General features: G+C 49.2%; 1 protein-coding gene across 1 annotated transcript in view; it reads right to left on the bottom strand.

Moving 5' to 3' along the window:
• LOC137311392 (forkhead box protein P3-like) overlaps positions 1-25641 on the bottom strand; it is a 78912-nt gene that overhangs the window by 15656 nt on the left and 37615 nt on the right. Inside the window, exons 4-7 of the mRNA XM_067978633.1 lie at positions 14707-14794; positions 10871-10954; positions 9806-9965; positions 5512-5588 (exon numbers count right to left, since the gene is read on the bottom strand). Of these exons, the coding sequence (XP_067834734.1) occupies positions 5512-5588; positions 9806-9965; positions 10871-10954; positions 14707-14763 (378 nt within the window). The 5' untranslated portion in view covers positions 14764-14794. The remainder of the gene's footprint in view (positions 1-5511; positions 5589-9805; positions 9966-10870; positions 10955-14706; positions 14795-25641) is intronic.

Raw genomic sequence — 25641 nt, 5'->3', positions numbered from 1 at the left:
GGGTATATCAGAGTGTTACAGTGAGGGGTGTGGGGTATATCAGAGTGTTACAGTGGGGGGTGTGGGGTATATCAGAGTGTTACAGTGAGGGGTGTGGGGTATATCAGAGTGTTACAGTGAGGGGTGTGGGGTATATCAGAGTGTTACAGTGAGGGGTGTGGGGTATATCAGAGTGTTACAGTGAGGGGTGTGGGGTATATCAGAGTGTTACAGTGAGGGTTGTGCGGTATATCAGAGTGTTACAGTGAGGTGTGTGGGGTATATCAGAGTGTTACAGTGAGGGGTGTGGGGTATATCAGAGTGTTACAGTGAGGGGTGTGGGGTATATCAGAGTGTAATAGTGAGGGGTGTGGGGTATATCAGAGTGTTACAGTGAGGGGTGTGGGGTATATCAGAGTGTAATAGTGAGGGGTGTGGGATATATCAGAGTGTTACAGTGAGGGGTGTGGGGTATATCAGAGTGTTACAGTGAGGGGTGTGGGGTATATCAGAGTGTTACAGTGAGGGGTGTGGGATATATCAGTGTTACAGTGAGGGGTGTGGGGTATATCAGAGTGTTACAGTGAGGGGTGTGGGGTATATCAGAGTGTTACAGTGAGGGGTGTGGGATATATCAGAGTGTTACAGTGAGGGGTGTGGGATATATCAGAGTGTTACAGTGAGGGGTGTGGGATATATCAGAGTGTTACAGTGAGGGGTGTGGGGTATATAAGAGTGTTACAGTGAGGGGTGTGGGATATATCAGAGTGTTACAGTGAGGGGTGTGGGGTATATCAGAGTGTTACAGTGAGGGGTGTGGGGTATATCAGAGTGTTACAGTGAGAGGTGTGGGATATATCAGAGTGTTACAGTGAGGGGTGTGGGATATATCAGAGTGTTACAGTGAGGGGTGTGGGGTATATCAGAGTGTTACAGTGAGGCGTGTGGGGTATATCAGAGTGTTACAGTGAGGCGTGTGGGGTATATCAGAGTGTTACAGTGAGGGGTGTGGGATATATCAGAGTGTTACAGTGAGGGGTGTGGGGTATATCAGAGTGTTACAGTGAGGGGTGTGGGGTATATCAGTGTGTTACAGTGAGGGGTGTGGGGTATATCAGAGTGTTACAGTGAGGGGTGTGGGGTATATCAGAGTTTTACAGTGAGGGGTGTGGGATATATCAGAGTGTTACAGTGAGGGGTGTGGGATATATCAGAGTGTTACAGTGAGGGGTGTGGGGTATATCAGAGTGTTACAGTGAGGTGTGTGGGATATATCAGAGTGTTACAGTGAGAGGTGTGGGATATATCAGAGTGTTACAGTGAGGGGTGTGGGGTATATCAGAGTGTTACAGTGAGGGGTGTGGGGTATATCAGAGTGTTACAGTGAGAGGTGTGGGATATATCAGAGTGTTACAGTGAGGGGTGTGGGGTATATCAGTGTGTTACAGTGAGGGGTGTGGGGTATATCAGAGTGTTACAGTGAGGGGTGTGGGGTATATCAGAGTTTTACAGTGAGGGGTGTGGGATATATCAGAGTGTTACAGTGAGGGGTGTGGGATATATCAGAGTGTTACAGTGAGGGGTGTGGGGTATATCAGAGTGTTACAGTGAGGGGTGTGGGATATATCAGAGTGTTACAGTGAGAGGTGTGGGATATATCAGAGTGTTACAGTGAGGGGTGTGGGATATATCAGAGTGTTACAGTGAGGGGTGTGGGGTATATCAGAGTGTTACAGTGAGGGGTGTGGGATATATCAGAGTGTTACAGTGAGGGGTGTGGGGTATATCAGAGTGTTACAGTGAGGGGTGTGGGGTATATCAGAGTGTTACAGTGAGGGGTGTGGGGTGTATCAGAGTTTTACAGTGAGGGGTGTGGGATATATCAGAGTGTTACAGTGAGGGGTGTGGGATATATCAGAGTGTTACAGTGAGGGGTGTGGGGTATATCAGAGTGTTACAGTGAGGGGTGTGGGGTATATCAGAGTGTTACAGTGAGGGGTGTGGGGTATATCAGAGTGTTACAGTGAGGGGTGTGGGATATATCAGAGTGTTACAGTGAGGGGTGTGGGATATATCAGAGTGTTACAGTGAGGGGTGTGGGGTATATCAGAGTGTTACAGTGAGGGGTGTGGGGTATATCAGAGTTTTACAGTGAGGGGTGTGGGATATATCAGAGTGTTACAGTGAGGGGTGTGGGGTATATCAGAGTGTTACAGTGAGGGGTGTGGGGTATATCAGAGTGTTACAGTGAGGGGTGTGGGATATATCAGAGTGTTACAGTGAGGGGTGTGGGATATATCAGAGTGTTACAGTGAGGGGTGTGGGATATATCAGAGTGTTACAGTGAGGGGTGTGGGATATATCAGAGTGTTACAGTGAGGGGTGTGGGGTATATCAGAGTGTTACAGTGAGGGGTGTGGGGTATATCAGAGTGTTACAGTGAGGGGTGTGGGATATATCAGAGTGTTACAGTGAGGGGTGTGGGGTATATCAGAGTGTTACAGTGAGAGGTGTGGGGTATATCAGAGTGTTACAGTGAGGGGTGTGGGGTATATCAGAGTGTTACAGTGAGGGGTGTGGGGTATATCAGAGTGTTACAGTGAGGGGTGTGGGATATATCAGAGTGTTACAGTGAGGGGTGTGGGGTATATCAGAGTGTTACAGTGTGGGGTGTGGGGTATATCAGAGTGTTACAGTGAGGGGTGTGGGGTATATCAGTGTTACAGTGAGGGATGTGGGGTATATCAGAGTGTTACAGTGAGGGGTGTGGGGTATATCAGGGTGTTACAGTGAGGGGTGTGGGATATATCAGAGTGATAGAGTGAGGGGTGTGGGGTATATCAGAGTGTTACAGTGAGGGGTGTGGGGTATATCAGAGTGTTACAGTGAGGGGTGTGGGATATATCAGAGTGTTACAGTGAGGGGTGTGGGATATATCAGAGTGTTACAGTGAGGGGTGTGGGGTATATCAGGGTGTTACACTGAGGGGTGTGGGATATATCAGAGTGTTACAGTGAGGGGTGTGGGGTATATCAGTGTTACAGTGAGGGGTGTGGGATATATCAGAGTGTTACAGTGAGGGGTGTGGGGTATATCAGAGTGTTACAGTGAGGGGTGTGGGGTATATCAGAGTGTTACAGTGAGGGGTGCGGGGCATATCAGTGTTACAGTGAGGGGTGTGGGGTATATCAGTGTGTTACAGTGAGGGGTGTGGGATATATCAGAGTGTTACAGTGAGAGGTGTGGGATATATCAGTGTTACAGTGAGGGGTGTGGGGTATATCAGAGTGTTACAGTGAGGGGTGTGGGGTATATCAGTGTTACAGTGAGGGGTGTGGGGTATATCAGAGTGTTACAGTGAGGGGTGTGGGGTATATCAGAGTGTTACAGTGAGGGGTGCGGGATATATCAGTGTGTTACAGTGAGGGGTGTGGGGTATATCAGAGTGTTACAGTGAGGGGTGTGGGATATATCAGAGTGTTACAGTGAGGGGTGTGGGGTATATCAGAGTGTTACAGTAAGGGGTGTGGGGTATATCAGAGTTACAGTGAGGGGTGTGGGGTATATCAGTGAGGGGTGTGGGGTATATCAGAGTGGGGTGTGGGGTATATCAGTGAGGGGTGTGGGGTATATCAGTGAGGGGTGTGGGGTATATCAGTGAGGGGTGTGGGGTATATCAGTGAGGGGTGTGGGGTATATCAGTGAGGGGTGTGGGGTATATCAGGGAGGGGTGTGGGGTATATCAGTGAGGGATGTGGGGTATATCAGTGAGGGGTGTGGGGTATATCAGTGAGGGGTGTGGGGTATATCAGTGTGGGTGTGGGGTATATCAGGGACGGGTGTGGGGTATATCAGTGAGGGGTGTGGGGTATATCAGGGAGGGGTGTGGGGTATATCAGCGAGGGGTGTGGGGTATATCAGGGAGGGGTGTGGGGTATATCAGTGAGGGGTGTGGGGTATATCAGTGTGGGTGTGGGGTATATCAGTGAGGGGTGTGGGGTATATCAGTGAGGGGTGTGGGGTATATCAGGGAGGGGTGTGGGGTATATCAGTGTGGGTGTGGGGTATATCAGCGAGGGGTGTGGGGTATATCAGCGAGGGGTGTGGGGTATATCAGCGAGGGGTGTGGGGTATATCAGGGAGGGGTGTGGGGTATATCAGTGTGGGTGTGGGGTATATCAGTGAGGGGTGTGGGGTATATCAGTGAGGTGTGTGGGGTATATCAGGGAGGGTTGTGGGGTATATCAGGGAGGGTTGTGGGGTATATCAGTGAGGGGTGTGGGGTATATCAGTGTGGGTGTGGGGTATATCAGTGTGGGTGTGGGGTATATCAGTGAGGGGTGTGGGGTATATCAGTGTGGGTGTGGGGTATATCAGTGAGGGGTGTGGGGTATATCAGGGAGGGGTGTGGGGTATATCAGGGAGGGTTGTGGGGTATATCAGTGTGGGTGTGGGGTATATCAGTGAGGGGTGTGGGGTATATCAGGGAGGGGTGTGGGGTATATCAGTGAGGGGTGTGGGGTATATCAGGGAGGGGTGTGGGCTATATCAGTGAGGGGTGTGGGTATATCAGTGAGGGGTGTGGGGTATATCAGTGAGGGGTGTGGGGTATATCAGTGTGGGTGTGGGGTATATCAGTGAGGGGTGTGGGGTATATCAGTGAGGGGTGTGGGGTATATCAGGGAGGGGTGTGGGCTATATCAGTGAGGGGTGTGGGTATATCAGTGAGGGGTGTGGGGTATATCAGTGAGGGGTGTGGGGTATATCAGTGTGGGTGTGGGGTATATCAGTGAGGGGTGTGGGGTATATCAGTGAGGGGTGTGGGGTATATCAGTGAGGGGTGTGGGGTATATCAGTGTGGGTGTGGGGTATATCAGTGAGGGGTGTGGGGTATATCAGTGAGGTGTGTGGGGTATATCAGGGAGGGTTGTGGGGTATATCAGGGAGGGTTGTGGGGTATATCAGTGAGGGGTGTGGGGTATATCAGTGTGGGTGTGGGGTATATCAGTGTGGGTGTGGGGTATATCAGTGAGGGGTGTGGGGTATATCAGTGTGGGTGTGGGGTATATCAGTGAGGGGTGTGGGGTATATCAGGGAGGGGTGTGGGGTATATCAGGGAGGGTTGTGGGGTATATCAGTGTGGGTGTGGGGTATATCAGTGAGGGGTGTGGGGTATATCAGGGAGGGGTGTGGGGTATATCAGTGAGGGGTGTGGGGTATATCAGGGAGGGGTGTGGGCTATATCAGTGAGGGGTGTGGGTATATCAGTGAGGGGTGTGGGGTATATCAGTGAGGGGTGTGGGGTATATCAGTGTGGGTGTGGGGTATATCAGTGAGGGGTGTGGGGTATATCAGTGAGGGGTGTGGGGTATATCAGTGAGGGGTGTGGGGTATATCAGTGAGGGGTGTGGGGTATATCAGTGAGGGGTGTGGGGTATATCAGTGAGGGGTGTGGGGTATATCAGATTCTTACACTGAGATGGTTTACTATGTGGACCATACAGGAGGCCTGAACACTTGTGGTTTACTCACCCATCTAATCAATGCAGCATAGGTTAATGGAGGACGCACATTGCAGATTTTATAATATTCCAAACTCGGATTGATATCTGAATGAGAAATAGAGAAATAAATTAAAGGACAAAAGTTAGGGGATTGACGAGAAATTGTGAATTATCACAAGACTGAAACCTCTTTGTAGAGTATTCACTTACAGTGAATCCCTTTATAATGAACCCTGTTACAGTGAAACCCTTTATAATGAACCCTGTTACAGTGAAACCCTTTATAATGAACCCTGTTACAGTGAAAACCTTTATAATGAACCCTGTTGCAGTGAAACCCTTTATAATGAACCCTGTTACAGTGAAACCCTTTATAATGAACCCTGTTACAGTGAAACCCTTTATAATGAACCCTGTTACAGTGAATCCCTTTATAATGAACCCTGTTACAGTGAAACCCTTTATAATGAACCCTGTTACAGTGAAACCCTTTATAATGAACCCTGTTACAGTGAAACCCTTTATAATGAACCCTGTTACAGTGAAACCCTTTATAATGAACCCTGTTACAGTGAAACCCTTTATAATGAATCCTGTTACAGTGAATCCCTTTATAATGAACCCTGTTACAGTGAAACACATTATAATGAACCCTGTTACAGTGAAACCCTTTATAATGAACCCTGTTACAGTGAAACCCTTTATAATGAATCCTGTTACAGTGAATCCCTTTATAATGAACCCTGTTACAGTGAAACACATTATAATGAACCCTGTTACAGTGAAACCCTTTATAATGAACCCTGTTACAGTGAAACCCTTTATAATGAACCCTGTTACAGTGAAACACATTATAATGAACCCTGTTACAGTGAAACCCTTTATAATGAACCCTGTTACAGTGAAACCCTTTATAATGAACCCTGTTACAGTGAAACCCTTTATAATGAACCCTGTTACAGTGAAACACATTATAATGAACCCTGTTACAGTGAAACCCTTTATAATGAACCCTGTTACAGTGAAACCCTTTATAATGAACCCTGTTACAGTGAAACCCTTTATAATGAACCCTGTTACAGTGAATCCCTTTATAATGAACCCTGTCACAGTGAAACCCTTTATAATGAACCCTGTTACAGTGAAACCCTTTATAATGAACCCTGTTACAGTGAAACCTTTTATAATGAACCCTGTTACAGTGAAACACTTTATAATGAACCCTGTTACAGTGAAACCCTTTATAATGAACCCTGTTACAGTGAAACCCTTTATAATGAACCCTGTTACAGTGAAACCCTTTATAATGAACCCTGTTACAGTGAAACCCTTTATAATGAACCCTGTTACAGTGAAACCCTTTATAATGAACCCTGTTACAGTGAAACACATTATAATGAACCCTGTTACAGTGAAACCCTTTATAATGAACCCTGTTACAGTGAAACCCTTTATAATGAACCCTGTTACAGTGAAACCCCTTTATAATGAACCCTGTTGCAGTGAAACCCTTTATAATGAACCCTGTTACAGTGAAACCCTTTATAATGAACCCTGTTACAGTGAAACCCTTTATAATGAACCCTGTTACAGTGAAACCCTTTATAATGAACCCTGTTACAGTGAAACCCTTTATAATGAACCCTGTTACAGTGAAACCCTTTATAATGAACCCTGTTACAGTGAAACCCTTTATAATGAACCCTGTTACAGTGAAACCCTTTATAATGAACCCTGTTACAGTGAAACCCTTTATAATGAACCCTGTTACAGTGAAACACATTATAATGAACCCTGTTACAGTGAATCCCTTTATAATGAACCCTGTTACAGTGAAACCCCTTTATAATGAACCCTGTTACAGTGAAACCCTCCATAATGAACCCTGTTACAGTGAAACCCCTTTATAATGAACCCTGTTACAGTGAAACCCTCCATAATTAACCCTGTTACAGTGAAACCCTTTTTCATGAACCCTGTTACAGTGAAACCCTTTATAATGAACCCTGTTACAGTGAAACCCTTTTTCATGAACCCTGTTACAGTGAAAAACATTATAATGAACCCTGTTACAGTGAAACCCTTTACAATGAACCCTGTTACAGTGAAACACATTATAATGAACCCTGTTACAGCGAAACCCTTTATAATGAACCCTGTTACAGTGAAACCCTTTATAATGAACCCTGTTACAGTGAAACCCTTTATAATGAACCCTGTTACAGTGAAACCCTTTATAATGAACCCTGTTACAGTGAATCCCTTTATAATGAACCCTGTTACAGTGAAACCCTTTATAATGAACCCTGTTACAGTGAAACCCTTTACAATGAACCCTGTTACAGTGAATCCCCTTTATAATGAACCCTGTTACAGTGAAACCCTTTATAATGAACCCTGTTACAGTGAAACACATTATAATGAACCCTGTTACAGTGAATCCCTTTATAATGAACCCTGTTACAGTGAAACCCTTTATAATGAACCCTGTTACAGTGAAACCCTTTATAATGAACCCTGTTACAGTGAAACCCTTTATAATGAACCCTGTTACAGTGAAACCCTTTATAATGAACCCTGTTACACTGAAACACATTATAATGAACCCTGTTACAGTGAAACCCTTTATAATGAACCCTGTTACAGTGAAACCCTTTATAATGAACCCTGTTACAGTGAAACCCTTTATAATGAACCCTGTTACAGTGAATCCCTTTATAATGAACCCTGTCACAGTGAAACCCTTTATAATGAACCCTGTTACAGTGAAACCCTTTATAATGAACCCTGTTACAGTGAAACCTTTTATAATGAACCCTGTTACAGTGAAACACTTTATAATGAACCCTGTTACAGTGAAACCCTTTATAATGAACCCTGTTACAGTGAAACCCTTTATAATGAACCCTGTTACAGTGAAACCCTTTATAATGAACCCTGTTACAGTGAAACCCTTTATAATGAACCCTGTTACAGTGAAACCCTTTATAATGAACCCTGTTACAGTGAAACCCTTTATAATGAACCCTGTTACAGTGAAACCCTTTATAATGAACCCTGTTACAGTGAAACCCCTTTATAATGAACCCTGTTGCAGTGAAACCCTTTATAATGAACCCTGTTACAGTGAAACCCTTTATAATGAACCCTGTTACAGTGAAACCCTTTATAATGAACCCTGTTACAGTGAAACCCTTTATAATGAACCCTGTTACAGTGAAACCCTTTATAATGAACCCTGTTACAGTGAAACCCTTTATAATGAACCCTGTTACAGTGAAACCCTTTATAATGAACCCTGTTGCAGTGAAACCCTTTATAATGAACCCTGTTACAGTGAAACGCATTATAATGAACCCTGTTACAGTGAAACCCTTTATAATGAACCCTGTTACAGTGAAACACTTTATAATGAACCCTGTTACAGTGAAACCCTTTATAATGAACCCTGTTACAGTGAAACCCTTTATAATGAACCCTGTTACAGTGAAACCCTTTATAATGAACCCTGTTACAGTGAAACCCCTTTATAATGAACCCTGTTACAGTGAAACCCTTTATAATGAACCCTGTTACAGTGAAACCCTTTATAATGAACCCTGTTACAGTGAAACCCTTTATAATGAACCCTGTTACAGTGAAACCCTTTATAATGAACCCTGTTACATTGAAACACATTACAATGAACCCTGTTACAGTGAATCCCTTTATAATGAACCCTGTTACAGTGAAACCCTTTATAATGAACCCTGTTACAGTGAAACCCTTTTTCATGAACCCTGTTACAGTGAAACCCTTTATCATGAACCCTGTTACAGTGAAACCCTTTATAATGAACCCTGTTACAGTGAAACCCTTTATAATGAACCCTGTTACAGTGAAACCCTTTATAATGAACCCTGTTACAGTGAAACCCTTTATAATGAACCCTGTTACAGTGAAACCCTTTATAATGAACCCTGTTGCAGTGAAACCCTTTATAATGAACCCTGTTACAGTGAAACCCTTTATAATGAACCCTGTTACAGTGAAACCCTTTATAATGAACCCTGTTTCAATGAATCGCCTTGATCACTCCCTTCAGAACAGAATATGCTTCCAACTGGACTGTCGTCCCGATTGGTGCTTCGATCAAAGGCTGGAAATTTCTTTCTCCAAGGCCCAAAGTTTAAAATGAAGACAGCTGGCATCAGCACGATGCCTGGTGTTCAGTGAAGTCTCAGCTCCATTGAGTGCCAGTGATTGGCATCAGCTGGATCGCTGGCCTCTCCCGAATATCTCCATGTGCCAAATGGTCACCAGAATGGTGTGAGCTGCATTACCTGAGGGGAGAGTGCTGTGTTTATCCCAGGGACCATGTCGAGTCAGTGCCAAACTCTCACCCATGCCCGCGAGAGTTGATCCCCCAAGCCTGGGCCATGTTGAGATCAATGCCCCATTGCAGGATAGAGGCACGTTCTTCACAGGACTCTCCGACACTTTCTTAGGGATAGGAACAGAAAGACGTTACATCCAAACATTTCATTAACCTTCACTCACATTTCTTCGTCAGCTGTCCCCGCTTGTCTGCTTCCATTTTCCCGATTGGCCCACCCCACTGGCTGAAGGCAATGACTCCCTGGTCACTGGTTTTCTAGATGTTGATAGCCAGTAGGCTATTTGACCGGGAGGGATCACAGCTCTCCTCACCTGACACCCGTATGCACAGGAGTCACTGGCAACTGATCAGGAACAGGAACCCTGGCTGATATCTCCCTTCCCTAACCGAGCGGCACTGAGCCCTACTCCCGCTGTGGCTGGGTCAACGGGAATGTGATCTAGGACTGTCTGACCTTATCGGTAATTGATTTTACCACTAATGCGAGAATTCTGCCGTCCCCTTTAATAACGTCCAGTAATGTCCATTGGGTCGATGTGGGAGAGTCCCGCACTCGCCTGCTCTAATGCTGCCTGTTTACCATGGATGGAGAGTCTAGAACTAGGGGGCATAGTCTCAGGATAAGGGGTCGGCCATTCAAGACTGAGATGAGGAGGAGTTTCTTCACTCAGAGGGTGGTGAACATTTGGAATTCTCTACCCCAGAGGGCTGTGGATGGTGAATCATTGAGTATATTCAAGGCTGAGATTGATAGATTTTTGGATTCTAAGGGAATCAAGGGATATGGGGATCGGGCAGGAAAGTGGAGTTGAGGTTGAAGATCAGCCATGATCTGATTGAATGGCGGAGCAGGCTCGAGGGGCTGAATGGCCTACTCCTGCTCCTATTTCTTATGTCCTTATGGCGTGAAATGATATTTGATTGTCTTGCTCCCAACCCTGAGCAAGCTGTGATAATCAGAGGCAGACTGTGCCCCTGATTTACATTCCCCCTCAGCCCCCGTACTCACTGGAGTGCAGAGCACATGCTGTTCTGGCAGGTTAATCTTCAGCTGTGTTTGCATGGCCTGAAGACGGTCCTTCTCGAACTCCAGCTAAACAGAATGAGAACAAAACTGCAACTTAGTGCCAAACTCAGACTCCGCTCGTGTGGAGCATAAACACCAGCATGGACCAGTTGGGCCGAATGGCCTGTTTCTGTGCTGTACATTCGATTTAATCTCCTTACAACCATTAACTGAATTGGTGAATTGTAAACCACAGCAAGACATCTCGGACTTTGAGTGAATCCCACGTGTATCAGAGTTAGACCCAGTGATCGATTGGCTCACATATATGTGCAGATTTATTCCACGATGTCTGAAACCCTTTCACCAACAGTGAATTAGTTTGAAGTGCAGTTACTGTTGTTATGTGGATAGACACAATTTGGTGCACAGCATGATCCCACAAACAGCAATGAAATGGATGAGCAGCCAATTGGATAAAGGCTTGAAAGGAAAACATTTGCAGGGCTATGGGGAAAGAGCGGGGGAGTGGGACTGATTGGCTAGCTCTTTCAAAGAGCCAGCACTGATGGGCCAAATGGCCTCCTTCTGTGCTGTTACCACTCGATGGTTCTAATCTGGCCCAACCAATCCAAATTCTGCTGGCCGTCTCGCCCTGCTCGACACAGACCCACACTGCCTACACAGACCTACACTGCCTACACAGACCCACACAGACCCACACTGCCTACACAGACCCACACTGCCTACACAGACCCACACAGACCCACACTGCCTACACAGACCCACACTGCCTACACAGACCCACACAGACCTACACTGCCTACACAGACCCACACTGCCTACACAGACCCACACTGCCTACACAGACCCACACAGACCCACACTGCCTACACAGACCCACACTGCCTACACAGACCCACACTGCCTACACAGACCCACACAGACCCACACTGCCTACACAGACCCACACTGCCTACACAGACCCACACAGACCCACACTGCCTACACAGACCCACACTGCCTACACAGACCCACACAGACCCACACTGCCTACACAGACCCACACTGCCTACACAGACCCACACTGCCTACACATACCCACACAGACCCACACTGCCTACACAGACCCACACTGCCTACACAGACCCACACTGCCTACACAGACCCACACTGCCTACACAGACCCACACAGACCGACACAGACCTACACAGACCCACACAGACCCACACAGACCCACACAGCTTACACAGACCCACACAGACCCACACTGCCTATACAGACCTACACAGACCCACACAGACCCACACTGCCTACACAGACCCACACAGACCTACACAGACCCACACTGCCTACACAGACCCACACAGACCTACACAGACCCACACTGCCTACACAGGCCCACACAGACCGACACAGACCCACACAGACCTACACAGACCCACACAGCCTACACAGACCTACACAGACCCACACTGCCTACACAGACCTACACAGACCCACACAGCCTACACAGACCTACACAGACCCACACTGCCTACACAGACCTACACAGACCCACACTGCCTACACAGACCTACACAGACCCACACAGACCTACACAGACCCACACTGCCTACACAGACCTACACAGACCCACACTGCCTACACAGACCTACACAGACCCACACTGCCTACACAGACCTACACAGACCCACACTGCCTACACAGACCCACACAGACCCACACTGCCTACACAGACCCACACTGCCTACACAGACCTACACAGACCCACACAGACCCACACTGCCTACACAGACCCACACTGCCTACACAGACCCACACTGCCTACACAGACCCACACAGACCGACACAGACCCACACTGCCTACACAGACCTACACAGACCCACACTGCCTACACAGACCCACACTGCCTACACAGACCCACACAGACCCACACTGCCTACACAGACCCACACTGCCTACACAGACCCACACTGCCTACACAGACCCACACAGACCGACACAGACCTACACAGACCCACACAGCCTACACAGACCCACACAGACCCACACTGCCTATACAGACCTACACAGACCCACACAGACCCACACTGCCTACACAGACCCACACAGACCTACACAGACCCACACTGCCTACACAGACCCACACAGACCTACACAGACCCACACTGCCTACACAGGCCCACACAGACCGACACAGACCCACACTGCCTACACAGGCCCACACAGACCGACACAGACCCACACTGACCCACACTGCCTACACAGACCTACACAGACCCACACAGCCTACACAGACCTACACAGACCCACACTGCCTACACAGACCTACACAGACCCACACCAGGTCGATAATCGTTATAGACAGGCTGGGTGAGTGGGCGGAGATTTGGCAGATGCAATATAATATTGGAAAATGTGAGGTTATGCACTTTGGCAGGAAAAATCAGAGAGCAAGTTATTTTCTTAATGGCGAGAGACTGGAAAGTACTGCAGTACAAAGGGATCTGGGGGTCCTAGTGCAAGAAAATCAAAAAGTTGGTATGCAGGTGCAGCAGGTGATCAAGAAAGCCAACGGAATGTTGGCTTTTATTGCTAGGGGGATAGAATATAAAAACAGGGAGGTATTGCTGCAGTTATATAAGGTATTGGTGAGACCGCACCTGGAATACTGCATACAGTTTTGGTCTCCATACTTAAGAAAAGACATACTTGCTCTCGAGGCAGTACAAAGAAGGTTCACTCGGTTAATCCCGGGGATGAGGGGGCGGACATATGAGGAGAGGTTGAGTAGATTGGGACTCTACTCATTGGAGTTCAGAAGAATGAGAGGCGGTCTTATTGAAACATATAAGATTGTGAAGGGTCTTGATCGGGTGGATGCAGTAAGGATGTTCCCAAAGATGGGTGAAACTAGAACTAGGGGGCATAATCTTAGAATAAGGGGCTGCTCTTTCAAAACGGAGATGAGGAGAAACTTCTTCACTCAGAGGGTGGTAGGTCTGTGGAATTTGCTGCCCCAGGAAGCTGTGGAAGCTACATCATTAGATAAATTTAAAACAGAAATAGACAGTTTCCTAGAAGGAAAGGGAATTAGGGGTTATGGGGAGCAGGCAGGAAATTGGACATGAAGCTGAGTTCGGATCGGTCAATGCCCTGTGGGTGGCGGAGAGGGCCCAGGGGCTATGTGGCCGGGTCCTGCTCCGACTTCTTGTGTTCTTTAGATTTGTGGTTGGGATCAGATCAGCCATGATCTTATTGAATGGCGGAGCAGGCTCGAGGGGCCGATTGGCCTACTCCTGCTCCAATTTCTTATGTTCTTATGTTCACACAGCCTACACAGACCTACACAGACCCACACTGCCTACACAGACCTACACAGACCCACACTGCCTACACAGACCTACACAGACCCACACAGACCTACACAGACCCACACTGCCGACACAGACCTACACAGACCCACACAGACCTACACAGACCCACACTGCCTACACAGACCTACACAGACCTACACAGACCCACGCTGCCTACACAGACCTACACAGACCCACACAGACCTACACAGACCCACACTGCCTACACAGACCCACACTGCCTACACAGACCTACACAGACCCACACTGCCTACACAGACCCACACAGACCCACACAGACCCACACTGCCTACACAGACCCACACTGCCTACACAGACCCACACAGACCCACACAGACCCACACAGACCCACACAGACCCACACAGACCCACACTGCCTACACAGACCCACACGGGTCGAGGATGGTGTGGATGAACGATTATCGACCTGGTGGTCCATGGCTTGTATCCTACGTACCTTCAGTTCCAGCTGGTTCACTTTCTCCTTCTGAATCAGGCACTGAGCAGTGTTCATCTCATCGAGGCAATGGGCCTCGTCAAGGTGTCTGACGTCCAAACACAAAAAAAATGTTAGCATTTCGGTACATTGTGTATCGAAAGAGACCAGGGCACTGTACCATAGTGAGCTGACTGAAGCACGAGGAGCAGGACATTGTACAATAGTGAGCTGACTGAAGCACGAGGACCAGGGCACTGTACAATAGTGAGCTGACTGAAGCACGAGGAGCAGGACACTGTAACATAGTGAGCTGACTGAAGCACGAGGACCAGGGCACTGTACAATAGTGAGCGGACTGAAGCACTAGGAGCAGGACACTGTACCATAGTGAGCTGACTGAAGCACGAGGAGCAGCACATTGTACAATAGTGAGCTGACTGAAGCACGAGGACCAGGGCACTGTACAATAGTGAGCGGACTGAAGCACGAGGACCAGGACACTGTACCATAGTGAGCTGACTGAAGCACGAGGACCAGGGCACTGTACAATAGTGAGCTGACCGAAGCACGAGGACCAGGGCACTGTACAATAGTGAGCTGACTGAAGCACGAGGAGCAGGGCACTGTACCATAGTGAGTGACTGAAGCACGAGGAGCAGGACATTGTACAATAGTAAGCTGACTGGAGCACGAGGAGCAGGACATTGTACAATAGTGAGCTGACTGGAGCACGAGGAGCAGGACATTGTACAATAGTGAGCTGACTGAAGCACGAGGAGCAGGACATTGTACAATAGTGAGCTGACCGAAGCACGAGGACCAGGGCACTGTACAATAGTGAGCTGACTGAAGCACGAGGAGCAGGGCACTGTACCAATAGTGAGTGACTGAAGCAAGAGGAGCAGGACATTGTACAATAGTAAGCTGACTGGAGCAAGAGGAGCAGGACATTGTACAATAGTGAGCTGACTGAAGCACGAGGAGCAGGACATTGTACAATAGTGAGCTGACCGAAGCACGAGGACCAGGGCACTGTACAATAGTGAGCTGACTGAAGCACGAGGAGCAGGGCACTGTACCATAGTGAGTGACTGAAGCACGAGGAGCAGGACATTGTACAATAGTAAACTGACTGGAGCACGAGGAGCAGGACATTGTACAATAGTGAGCTGACTGAAGCATTAGGAGCAGGACATTGTACAATAGTGAGTGACTGAAGCACGAGGAGCAGGACATTGTACAATAGTGAGCTGACTGAAGCACGAGGAGCAGGACATTGTACAATAGTGAGCTGACTGAAGCACGAGGAGCAGGACATTGTACAATAGTGAGCTGACCGAAGCACGAGGACCAGAGCACTGTACAATAGTGAGCTGACTGAAGCACGAGGAGCAGGGCACTGTACCATAGTGAGTGACTGAAGCATGAGGAGCAGGACATTGTACAATAGTGAGCTGACTGGAGCACGAGGAGCAGGACATTGTACAATAGTGAGCTGACTGAAGCACGAGGAGCAGGACATTGTACAATAGTGAGCTGACTGAAGCACGAGGAGCAGGGCACTGTACCATAGTGAGTGACTGAAGCACGAGGAGCAGGACATTGTACAATAGTGAGCTGACTGAAGCACGAGGAGCAGGGCACTGTACCATAGTGAGTGACTGAAGCACGAGGAGCAGGACATTGTACAATAGTAAGCTGACTGGAGCACGAGGAGCAGCACATTGTACAATAGTGAGCTGACTGAAGCACGAGGAGCAGGACATTGTACAATAGTGAGCTGACTGAAGCACGAGGAGCAGGGCACTGTACCATAGTGAGTGACTGAAGCACGAGGAGCAGGACATTGTACAATAGTAAGCTGACTGGAGCACGAGGAGCAGGACATTGTACAATAGTGAGCTGACTGAAGCACGAGGAGCAGGACACTGTACAATAGTGAGCTGACTGAAGCACGAGGAGCAGGACATTGTACAATAGTGAGCTGACTGAAGCACGAGGAGCAGGACATTGTACAATAGTGAGCTGACTGAAGCACGAGGACCAGGGAACTGTACAATAGTGAGCTGACTGAAGCACGAGGACCAGGGCACTGTACCATAGTGAGTGACTGAAGCACGAGGAGCAGGGCACTGTACAATAGTGAGCGGACTGAAGCACGAGGAGCAGGACACTGTACCATAGTGAGCTGACTGAAGCACGAGGAGCAGGGCACTGTACAATAGTGAGTGGACTGAAGCACGAGGACCAGGGCACTGTACTATAGTGAGCGGACTGAAGCACGAGGAGCAGGGCACTGTACCATAGTGAGCTGACTGAAACACGAGGAGCAGGACACTGTACAATAGTGAGCTGACTGAAGCACGAAGAGCAGGACATTGTACAATAGTGAGCTGACTGAAGCACGAGGAGCAGGGCACTGTACAATTGTGAGCTGACTGAAGCACGAGGAGCAGGGCACTGTACAATAGTGAGTGACTGAAGCACGAGGACCAGGGCACTGTACAATAGTGAGCTGACTGAAGCACGAGGAGCAGGACATTGTACAATAGTGAGCTGACTGAAGCACGAGGAGCAGGACATTGTACAATAGTGAGCTGACTGAAGCACGAGGACCAGGGAACTGTACAATAGTGAGCTGACTGAAGCACGAGGACCAGGGCACTGTACCATAGTGAGTGACTGAAGCACGAGGAGCAGGGCACTGTACAATAGTGAGCGGACTGAAGCACGAGGAGCAGGACACTGTACCATAGTGAGCTGACTGAAGCACGAGGAGCAGGGCACTGTACAATAGTGAGTGGACTGAAGCACGAGGACCAGGGCACTGTACTATAGTGAGCGGACTGAAGCACGAGGAGCAGGGCACTGTACCATAGTGAGCTGACTGAAACACGAGGAGCAGGACACTGTACAATAGTGAGCTGACTGAAGCACGAAGAGCAGGACATTGTACAATAGTGAGCTGACTGAAGCACGAGGACCAGGGCACTGTACAATAGTGAGCTGACTGAAGCACGAGGAGCAGGACATTGTACAATAGTGAGCTGACTGAAGCACGAGGAGCAGGACATTGTACAATAGTGAGCTGACTGAAGCACGAGGACCAGGGAACTGTACAATAGTGAGCTGACTGAAGCACGAGGACCAGGGCACTGTACCATAGTGAGTGACTGAAGCACGAGGAGCAGGGCACTGTACAATAGTGAGCGGACTGAAGCACGAGGAGCAGGACACTGTACCATAGTGAGCTGACTGAAGCACGAGGAGCAGGGCACTGTACAATAGTGAGTGGACTGAAGCACGAGGACCAGGGCACTGTACTATAGTGAGCGGACTGAAGCACGAGGAGCAGGGCACTGTACCACAGTGAGCTGACTGAAACACGAGGAGCAGGACACTGTACAATAGTGAGCTGACTGAAGCACGAAGAGCAGGACATTGTACAATAGTGAGCTGACTGAAGCACGAGGAGCAGGGCACTGTACAATTGTGAGCTGACTGAAGCACGAGGAGCAGGGCACTGTACAATAGTGAGTGACTGAAGCACGAGGAGCAGGGCACTGTACCATAGTGAGTGACTGAAGCACGAGGAGCAGGACATTGTACAATAGTGAGTGCCTGAAGCACGAGGACCAGGGCACTGTACAATAGTGAGCTGACTGAAGCACGAGGAGCAGGGCACTGTACCATAGTGAGTGACTGAAGCATGAGGAGCAGGGCACTGTACAATAGTGAGCTGACTGAAGCACGAGGAGCAGGGCACTGTACAATAGTGAGCTGACTGAAGCACGAGGAGCAGGACATTGTACAATAGTGAGTGACTGAAGCACGAGGACCAGGGCACTGTACAATAGTGAGCTGACTGAAGCACGAGGAGCAGGGCACTGTACAATAGTGAGTGACTGAAGCACGAGGAGCAGGGCACTGTACCATAGTGAGCTGACTGAAGCACGAGCAGCAGGACATTGTACAATAGTGAGTGACTGAAGCACGAGGACCAGGGCACTGTACAATAGTGAGCTGACTGAAGCACGAGGAGCAGGGCACTGTACAATAGTGAGTGACTGAAGCACGAGGAGCAGGGCACTGTACAATAGTGAGCTGATTGAAGCACGAGGAGCAGGGCACTGTACCATAGTGAGTGACTGAAGCACAAGGAGCAGGGCACTGTACAATAGTGAGCTGACTGAAGCACGAGGAGCAGGGCACTGTACAATAGTGAGCTGACTGAAGCACGAGGAGCAGGGCACTGTACAATAGTGAGTGACTGAAGCACGAGGACCAGGGCACTGTACAATAGTGAGCTGACTGAAGCACGAGGAGCAGGGCACTGTACCATAGTGAGTGACTGAAGCACGAGGAGCAGGGCACTGTACAATAGTGAGCTGACTGAAGCACGAGGAGCAGGGCACTGTACAATAGTGAGCTGACTGAAGCACGAGGAGCAGGGCACTGCACCATAGTGAGTGACTGAAGCACGAGGAGCAGGGCACTGTACAATAGTGAGCTGACTGAAGCACGAGGAGCAGGGCACTGTACAATAGTGAGCTGACTGAAGCACGAGGAGCAGGACATTGTACAATAGTGAGCTGACTGAAGCACGAGGAGCAGGACATTATACAATAGTGAGCTGACTGAAGCACGAGAAGCAGGGTACTGTACAATAGTGAGCTGACTGAAGCACGAGGAGCAGGACATTGTACAATAGTGAGCTGTCTGGAGCACGAGGAGCAGGACATCGTACAATAGTGCGCTGACTGAAGCACGAGGAGCAGGACATTGTACAATAGTGAGTGACTGGAGCACGAGGACCAGGGCACTGTACCATAGTGAGTGACTGAAGCACGAGGAGAAGGGCACTGTACAATAGTGAGCGGACTGAAGCACGAGGAGCAGGACACTGTACCATAGTGAGCTGACTGAAGCACGAGGACCAGGGCACTGTACAATAGTGAGTGGACTGAAGCACGAGGACCAGGGCACTGTACTATAGTGAGCGGACTGAAGCACGAGGAGCAGGGCACTGTACCATAGTGAGCTGACTGAAACACGAGGAGCAGGACACTGTACAATAGTGAGCTGACTGAAGCACGAAGAGCAGGACATTGTACAATAGTGAGCTGACTGAAGCACGAGGAGCAGGGCACTGTACAATTGTGAGCTGACTGAAGCACGAGGAGCAGGGCACTGTACAATAGTGAGGGACTGAAGCACGAGGAGCAGGGCACTGTACCATAGTGAGTGACTGAAGCACGAGGAGCAGGACATTGTACAATAGTGAGTGCCTGAAGCACGAGGACCAGGGCACTGTACAATAGTGAGCTGACTGAAGCACGAGGAGCAGGGCACTGTACCATAGTGAGTGACTGAAGCATGAGGAGCAGGGCACTGTACAATAGTGAGCTGACTGAAGCACGAGGAGCAGGGCACTGTACAATAGTGAGCTGACTGAAGCACGAGGAGCAGGACATTGTAAAATAGTGAGTGACTGAAGCACGAGGACCAGGGCACTGTACAATAGTGAGCTGACTGAAGCACGAGGAGCAGGGCACTGTACAATAGTGAGTGACTGAAGCACGAGGAGCAGGGCACTGTACAATAGTGAGCGGACTGAAGCACGAGGAGCAGGACACTGTACCATAGTGAGCTGACTGAAGCACGAGGAGCAGGGCACTGTACAATAGTGAGTGGACTGAAGCACGAGGACCAGGGCACTGTACTATAGTGAGCGGACTGAAGCACGAGGAGCAGGGCACTGTACCATAGTGAGCTGACTGAAACACGAGGAGCAGGACACTGTACAATAGTGAGCTGACTGAAGCACGAAGAGCAGGACATTGTACAATAGTGAGCTGACTGAAGCACGAGGAGCAGGGCACTGTACAATTGTGAGCTGACTGATGCACGAGGAGCAGGGCACTGTACAATAGTGAGTGACTGAAGCACGAGGAGCAGGGCACTGTACCATAGTGAGTGACTGAAGCACGAGGAGCAGGACATTGTACAATAGTGAGTGCCTGAAGCACGAGGACCAGGGCACTGTACAATAGTGAGCTGACTGAAGCACGAGGAGCAGGGCACTGTACCATAGTGAGTGACTGAAGCATGAGGAGCAGGGCACTGTACAATAGTGAGCTGACAGAAGCACGAGGAGCAGGGCACTGTACAATAGTGAGCTGACTGAAGCACGAGGAGCAGGACATTGTACAATAGTGAGTGACTGAAGCACGAGGACCAGGGCACTGTACAATAGTGAGCTGACTGAAGCACGAGGAGCAGGGCACTGTACAATAGTGAGTGACTGAAGCACGAGGAGCAGGGCACTGTACCATAGTGAGCTGACTGAAGCACGAGCAGCAGGACATTGTACAATAGTGAGTGACTGAAGCACGAGGACCAGGGCACTGTACAATAGTGAGCTGACTGAAGCACGAGGAGCAGGGCACTGTACAATAGTGAGTGACTGAAGCACGAGGAGCAGGGCACTGTACAATAGTGAGCTGATTGAAGCACGAGGAGCAGGGCACTGTACCATAGTGAGTGACTGAAGCACAAGGAGCAGGGCACTGTACAATAGTGAGCTGACTGAAGCACGAGGAGCAGGGCACTGTACAATAGTGAGCTGACTGAAGCACGAGGAGCAGGGCACTGTACAATAGTGAGTGACTGAAGCACGAGGACCAGGGCACTGTACAATAGTGAGCTGACTGAAGCACGAGGAGCAGGGCACTGTACCATAGTGAGTGACTGAAGCACGAGGAGCAGGGCACTGTACAATAGTGAGCTGACTGAAGCACGAGGAGCAGGGCACTGTACAATAGTGAGCTGACTGAAGCACGAGGAGCAGGGCACTGAACCATAGTGAGTGACTGAAGCACGAGGAGCAGGGCACTGTACAATAGTGAGCTGACTGAAGCACGAGGAGCAGGGCACTGTACAATAGTGAGCTGACTGAAGCACGAGGAGCAGGACATTGTACAATAGTGAGCTGACTGAAGCACGAGGAGCAGGACATTATACAATAGTGAGCTGACTGAAGCACGAGAAGCAGGGTACTGTACAATAGTGAGCTGACTGAAGCACGAGGAGCAGGACATTGTACAATAGTGAGCTGTCTGGAGCACGAGGAGCAGGACATCGTACAATAGTGCGCTGACTGAAGCACGAGGAGCAGGACATTGTATAATAGTGAGTGACTGGAGCACGAGGAGCAGGACACTGTACAATAGTGAGTGACTGAAGCACGAGGAGCAGGACATTGTTCCATAGTGAGCTGACTGAAGCACGAGGAGCAGGACATTGTACAATAGTGAGCTGACTGAAGCACGAGGAGCAGAGCACTGTATAATAGTGAGCTGACTGAAGCACGAGGAGCAGGACACTGTACAATAGTGAGTGACTGAAGCACGAGGAGCAGGACATTGTACAATAGTGAGCTGACTGAAGCACAAGGAGCAGGACACTGTACAATAGTGAGCTGACTGAAGCACGAGGAGCAGGACACTGTACAATAGTGAGTGCCTGAAGCACGAGGACCAGGGCACTGTACAATAGTGAGCTGACTGAAGCACGAGGAGCAGGGCACTGTACCATAGTGAGTGACTGAAGCATGAGGAGCAGGGCACTGTACAATAGTGAGCTGACTGAAGCACGAGGAGCAGGGCACTGTACAATAGTGAGCTGACTGAAGCACGAGGAGCAGGACATTGTACAATAGTGAGTGACTGAAGCACGAGGACCAGGGCACTGTACAATAGTGAGCTGACTGAAGCACGAGGAGCAGGGCACTGTACAATAGTGAGTGACTGAAGCACGAGGAGCAGGGCACTGTACCATAGTGAGCTGACTGAAGCACGAGGAGCAGGACATTGTACAATAGTGAGTGACTGAAGCACGAGGACCAGGGCACTGTACAATAGTGAGCTGACTGAAGCACGAGGAGCAGGGCACTGTACAATAGTGAGTGACTGAAGCACGAGGAGCAGGGCACTGTACAATAGTGAGCTGATTGAAGCACGAGGAGCAGGGCACTGTACCATAGTGAGTGACTGAAGCACAAGGAGCAGGGCACTGTACAATAGTGAGCTGACTGAAGCACGAGGAGCAGGGCACTGTACAATAGTGAGCTGACTGAAGCACGAGGAGCAGGGCACTGTACAATAGTGAGTGACTGAAGCACGAGGACCAGGGCACTGTACAATAGTGAGCTGACTGAAGCACGAGGAGCAGGGCACTGTACCATAGTGAGTGACTGAAGCACGAGGAGCAGGGCACTGTACAATAGTGAGCTGACTGAAGCACGAGGAGCAGGGCACTGTACAATAGTGAGCTGACTGAAGCACGAGGAGCAGGGCACTGAACCATAGTGAGTGACTGAAGCACGAGGAGCAGGGCACTGTACAATAGTGAGCTGACTGAAGCACGAGGAGCAGGGCACTGTACAATAGTGAGCTGACTGAAGCACGAGGAGCAGGACATTGTACAATAGTGAGCTGACTGAAGCACGAGGAGCAGGACATTATACAATAGTGAGCTGACTGAAGCACGAGAAGCAGGGTACTGTACAATAGTGAGCTGACTGAAGCACGAGGAGCAGGACATTGTACAATAGTGAGCTGTCTGGAGCACGAGGAGCAGGACATCGTACAATAGTGCGCTGACTGAAGCACGAGGAGCAGGACATTGTACAATAGTGAGTGACTGGAGCACGAGGAGCAGGACACTGTACAATAGTGAGTGACTGAAGCACGAGGAGCAGGACATTGTTCCATAGTGAGCTGACTGAAGCACGAGGAGCAGGACATTGTACAATAGTGAGCTGACTGAAGCACGAGGAGCAGAGCACTGTATAATAGTGAGCTGACTGAAGCACGAGGAGCAGGACACTGTACAATAGTGAGTGACTGAAGCACGAGGAGCAGGACATTGTACAATAGTGAGCTGACTGAAGCACGAGGAGCAGGACATTGTACAATAGTGAGCTGACTGAAGCACGAGGAGCAGGACATTGTACAATAGTGAGTGACTGAAGCACGAGGACCAGGGCACTGTACAATAGTGAGCTGACTGAAGCACGAGGAGCAGGGCATTGTACAATAGTGAGCTGACTGAAGCACGAGGAGCAGGGCACTGTACAATTGTGAGCTGACTGAAGCACGAGGAGCAGGGCACTGTACAATAGTGAGTGACTGAAGCACGAGGAGCAGGGCACTGTACCATAGTGAGTGACTGAAGCACGAGGAGCAGGACATTGTACAATAGTGAGTGCCTGAAGCACGAGGACCAGGGCACTGTACAATAGTGAGCTGACTGAAGCACAAGGAGCAGGGCACTGTACAATAGTGAGTGACTGAAGCACGAGGAGCAGGGCACTGTACAATAGTGAGCTGATTGAAGCACGAGGAGCAGGGCACTGTACCATAGTGAGTGACTGAAGCACAAGGAGCAGGGCACTGTACAATAGTGAGCTGACTGAAGCACGAGGAGCAGGGCACTGTACAATAGTGAGCTGACTGAAGCACGAGGAGCAGGGCACTGTACAATAGTGAGTGACTGAAGCACGAGGACCAGGGCACTGTACAATAGTGAGCTGACTGAAGCACGAGGAGCAGGGCACTGTACCATAGTGAGTGACTGAAGCACGAGGAGCAGGGCACTGTACAATAGTGAGCTGACTGAAGCACGAGGAGCAGGGCACTGTACAATAGTGAGCTGACTGAAGCACGAGGAGCAGGGCACTGAACCATAGTGAGTGACTGAAGCACGAGGAGCAGGGCACTGTACAATAGTGAGCTGACTGAAGCACGAGGAGCAGGGCACTGTACAATAGTGAGCTGACTGAAGCACGAGGAGCAGGACATTGTACAATAGTGAGCTGACTGAAGCACGAGGAGCAGGACATTATACAATAGTGAGCTGACTGAAGCACGAGAAGCAGGGTACTGTACAATAGTGAGCTGACTGAAGCACGAGGAGCAGGACATTGTACAATAGTGAGCTGTCTGGAGCACGAGGAGCAGGACATCGTACAATAGTGCGCTGACTGAAGCACGAGGAGCAGGACATTGTACAATAGTGAGTGACTGGAGCACGAGGAGCAGGACACTGTACAATAGTGAGTGACTGAAGCACGAGGAGCAGGACATTGTTCCATAGTGAGCTGACTGAAGCACGAGGAGCAGGACATTGTACAATAGTGAGCTGACTGAAGCACGAGGAGCAGAGCACTGTATAATAGTGAGCTGACTGAAGCACGAGGAGCAGGACACTGTACAATAGTGAGTGACTGAAGCACGAGGAGCAGGACATTGTACAATAGTGAGCTGACTGAAGCACGAGGAGCAGGACACTGTACAATAGTGAGCTGACTGAAGCACGAGGAGCAGGACACTGTACAATAGTGAGTGCCTGAAGCACGAGGACCAGGGCACTGTACAATAGTGAGCTGACTGAAGCACGAGGAGCAGGGCACTGTACCATAGTGAGTGACTGAAGCATGAGGAGCAGGGCACTGTACAATAGTGAGCTGACTGAAGCACGAGGAGCAGGGCACCGTACAATAGTGAGCTGACTGAAGCACGAGGAGCAGGACATTGTACAATAGTGAGTGACTGAAGCACGAGGACCAGGGCACTGTACAATAGTGAGCTGACTGAAGCACGAGGAGCAGGGCACTGTACAATAGTGAGTGACTGAAGCACGAGGAGCAGGGCACTGTACCATAGTGAGCTGACTGAAGCACGAGGAGCAGGACATTGTACAATAGTGAGTGACTGAAGCACGAGGACCAGGGCACTGTACAATAGTGAGCTGACTGAAGCACGAGGAGCAGGGCACTGTACAATAGTGAGTGACTGAAGCACGAGGAGCAGGGCACTGTACAATAGTGAGCTGATTGAAGCACGAGGAGCAGGGCACTGTACCATAGTGAGTGACTGAAGCACAAGGAGC

Source organism: Heptranchias perlo, unplaced genomic scaffold (genome assembly GCF_035084215.1).
Source record: "Heptranchias perlo isolate sHepPer1 unplaced genomic scaffold, sHepPer1.hap1 HAP1_SCAFFOLD_333, whole genome shotgun sequence".
In the NCBI taxonomy this organism is placed as follows: Eukaryota; Metazoa; Chordata; class Chondrichthyes; order Hexanchiformes; family Hexanchidae; genus Heptranchias; species Heptranchias perlo.
The sequence above is the reverse complement of the archived record's forward strand: the minus strand, read 5'-3'. Positions and strand labels throughout refer to the sequence as shown.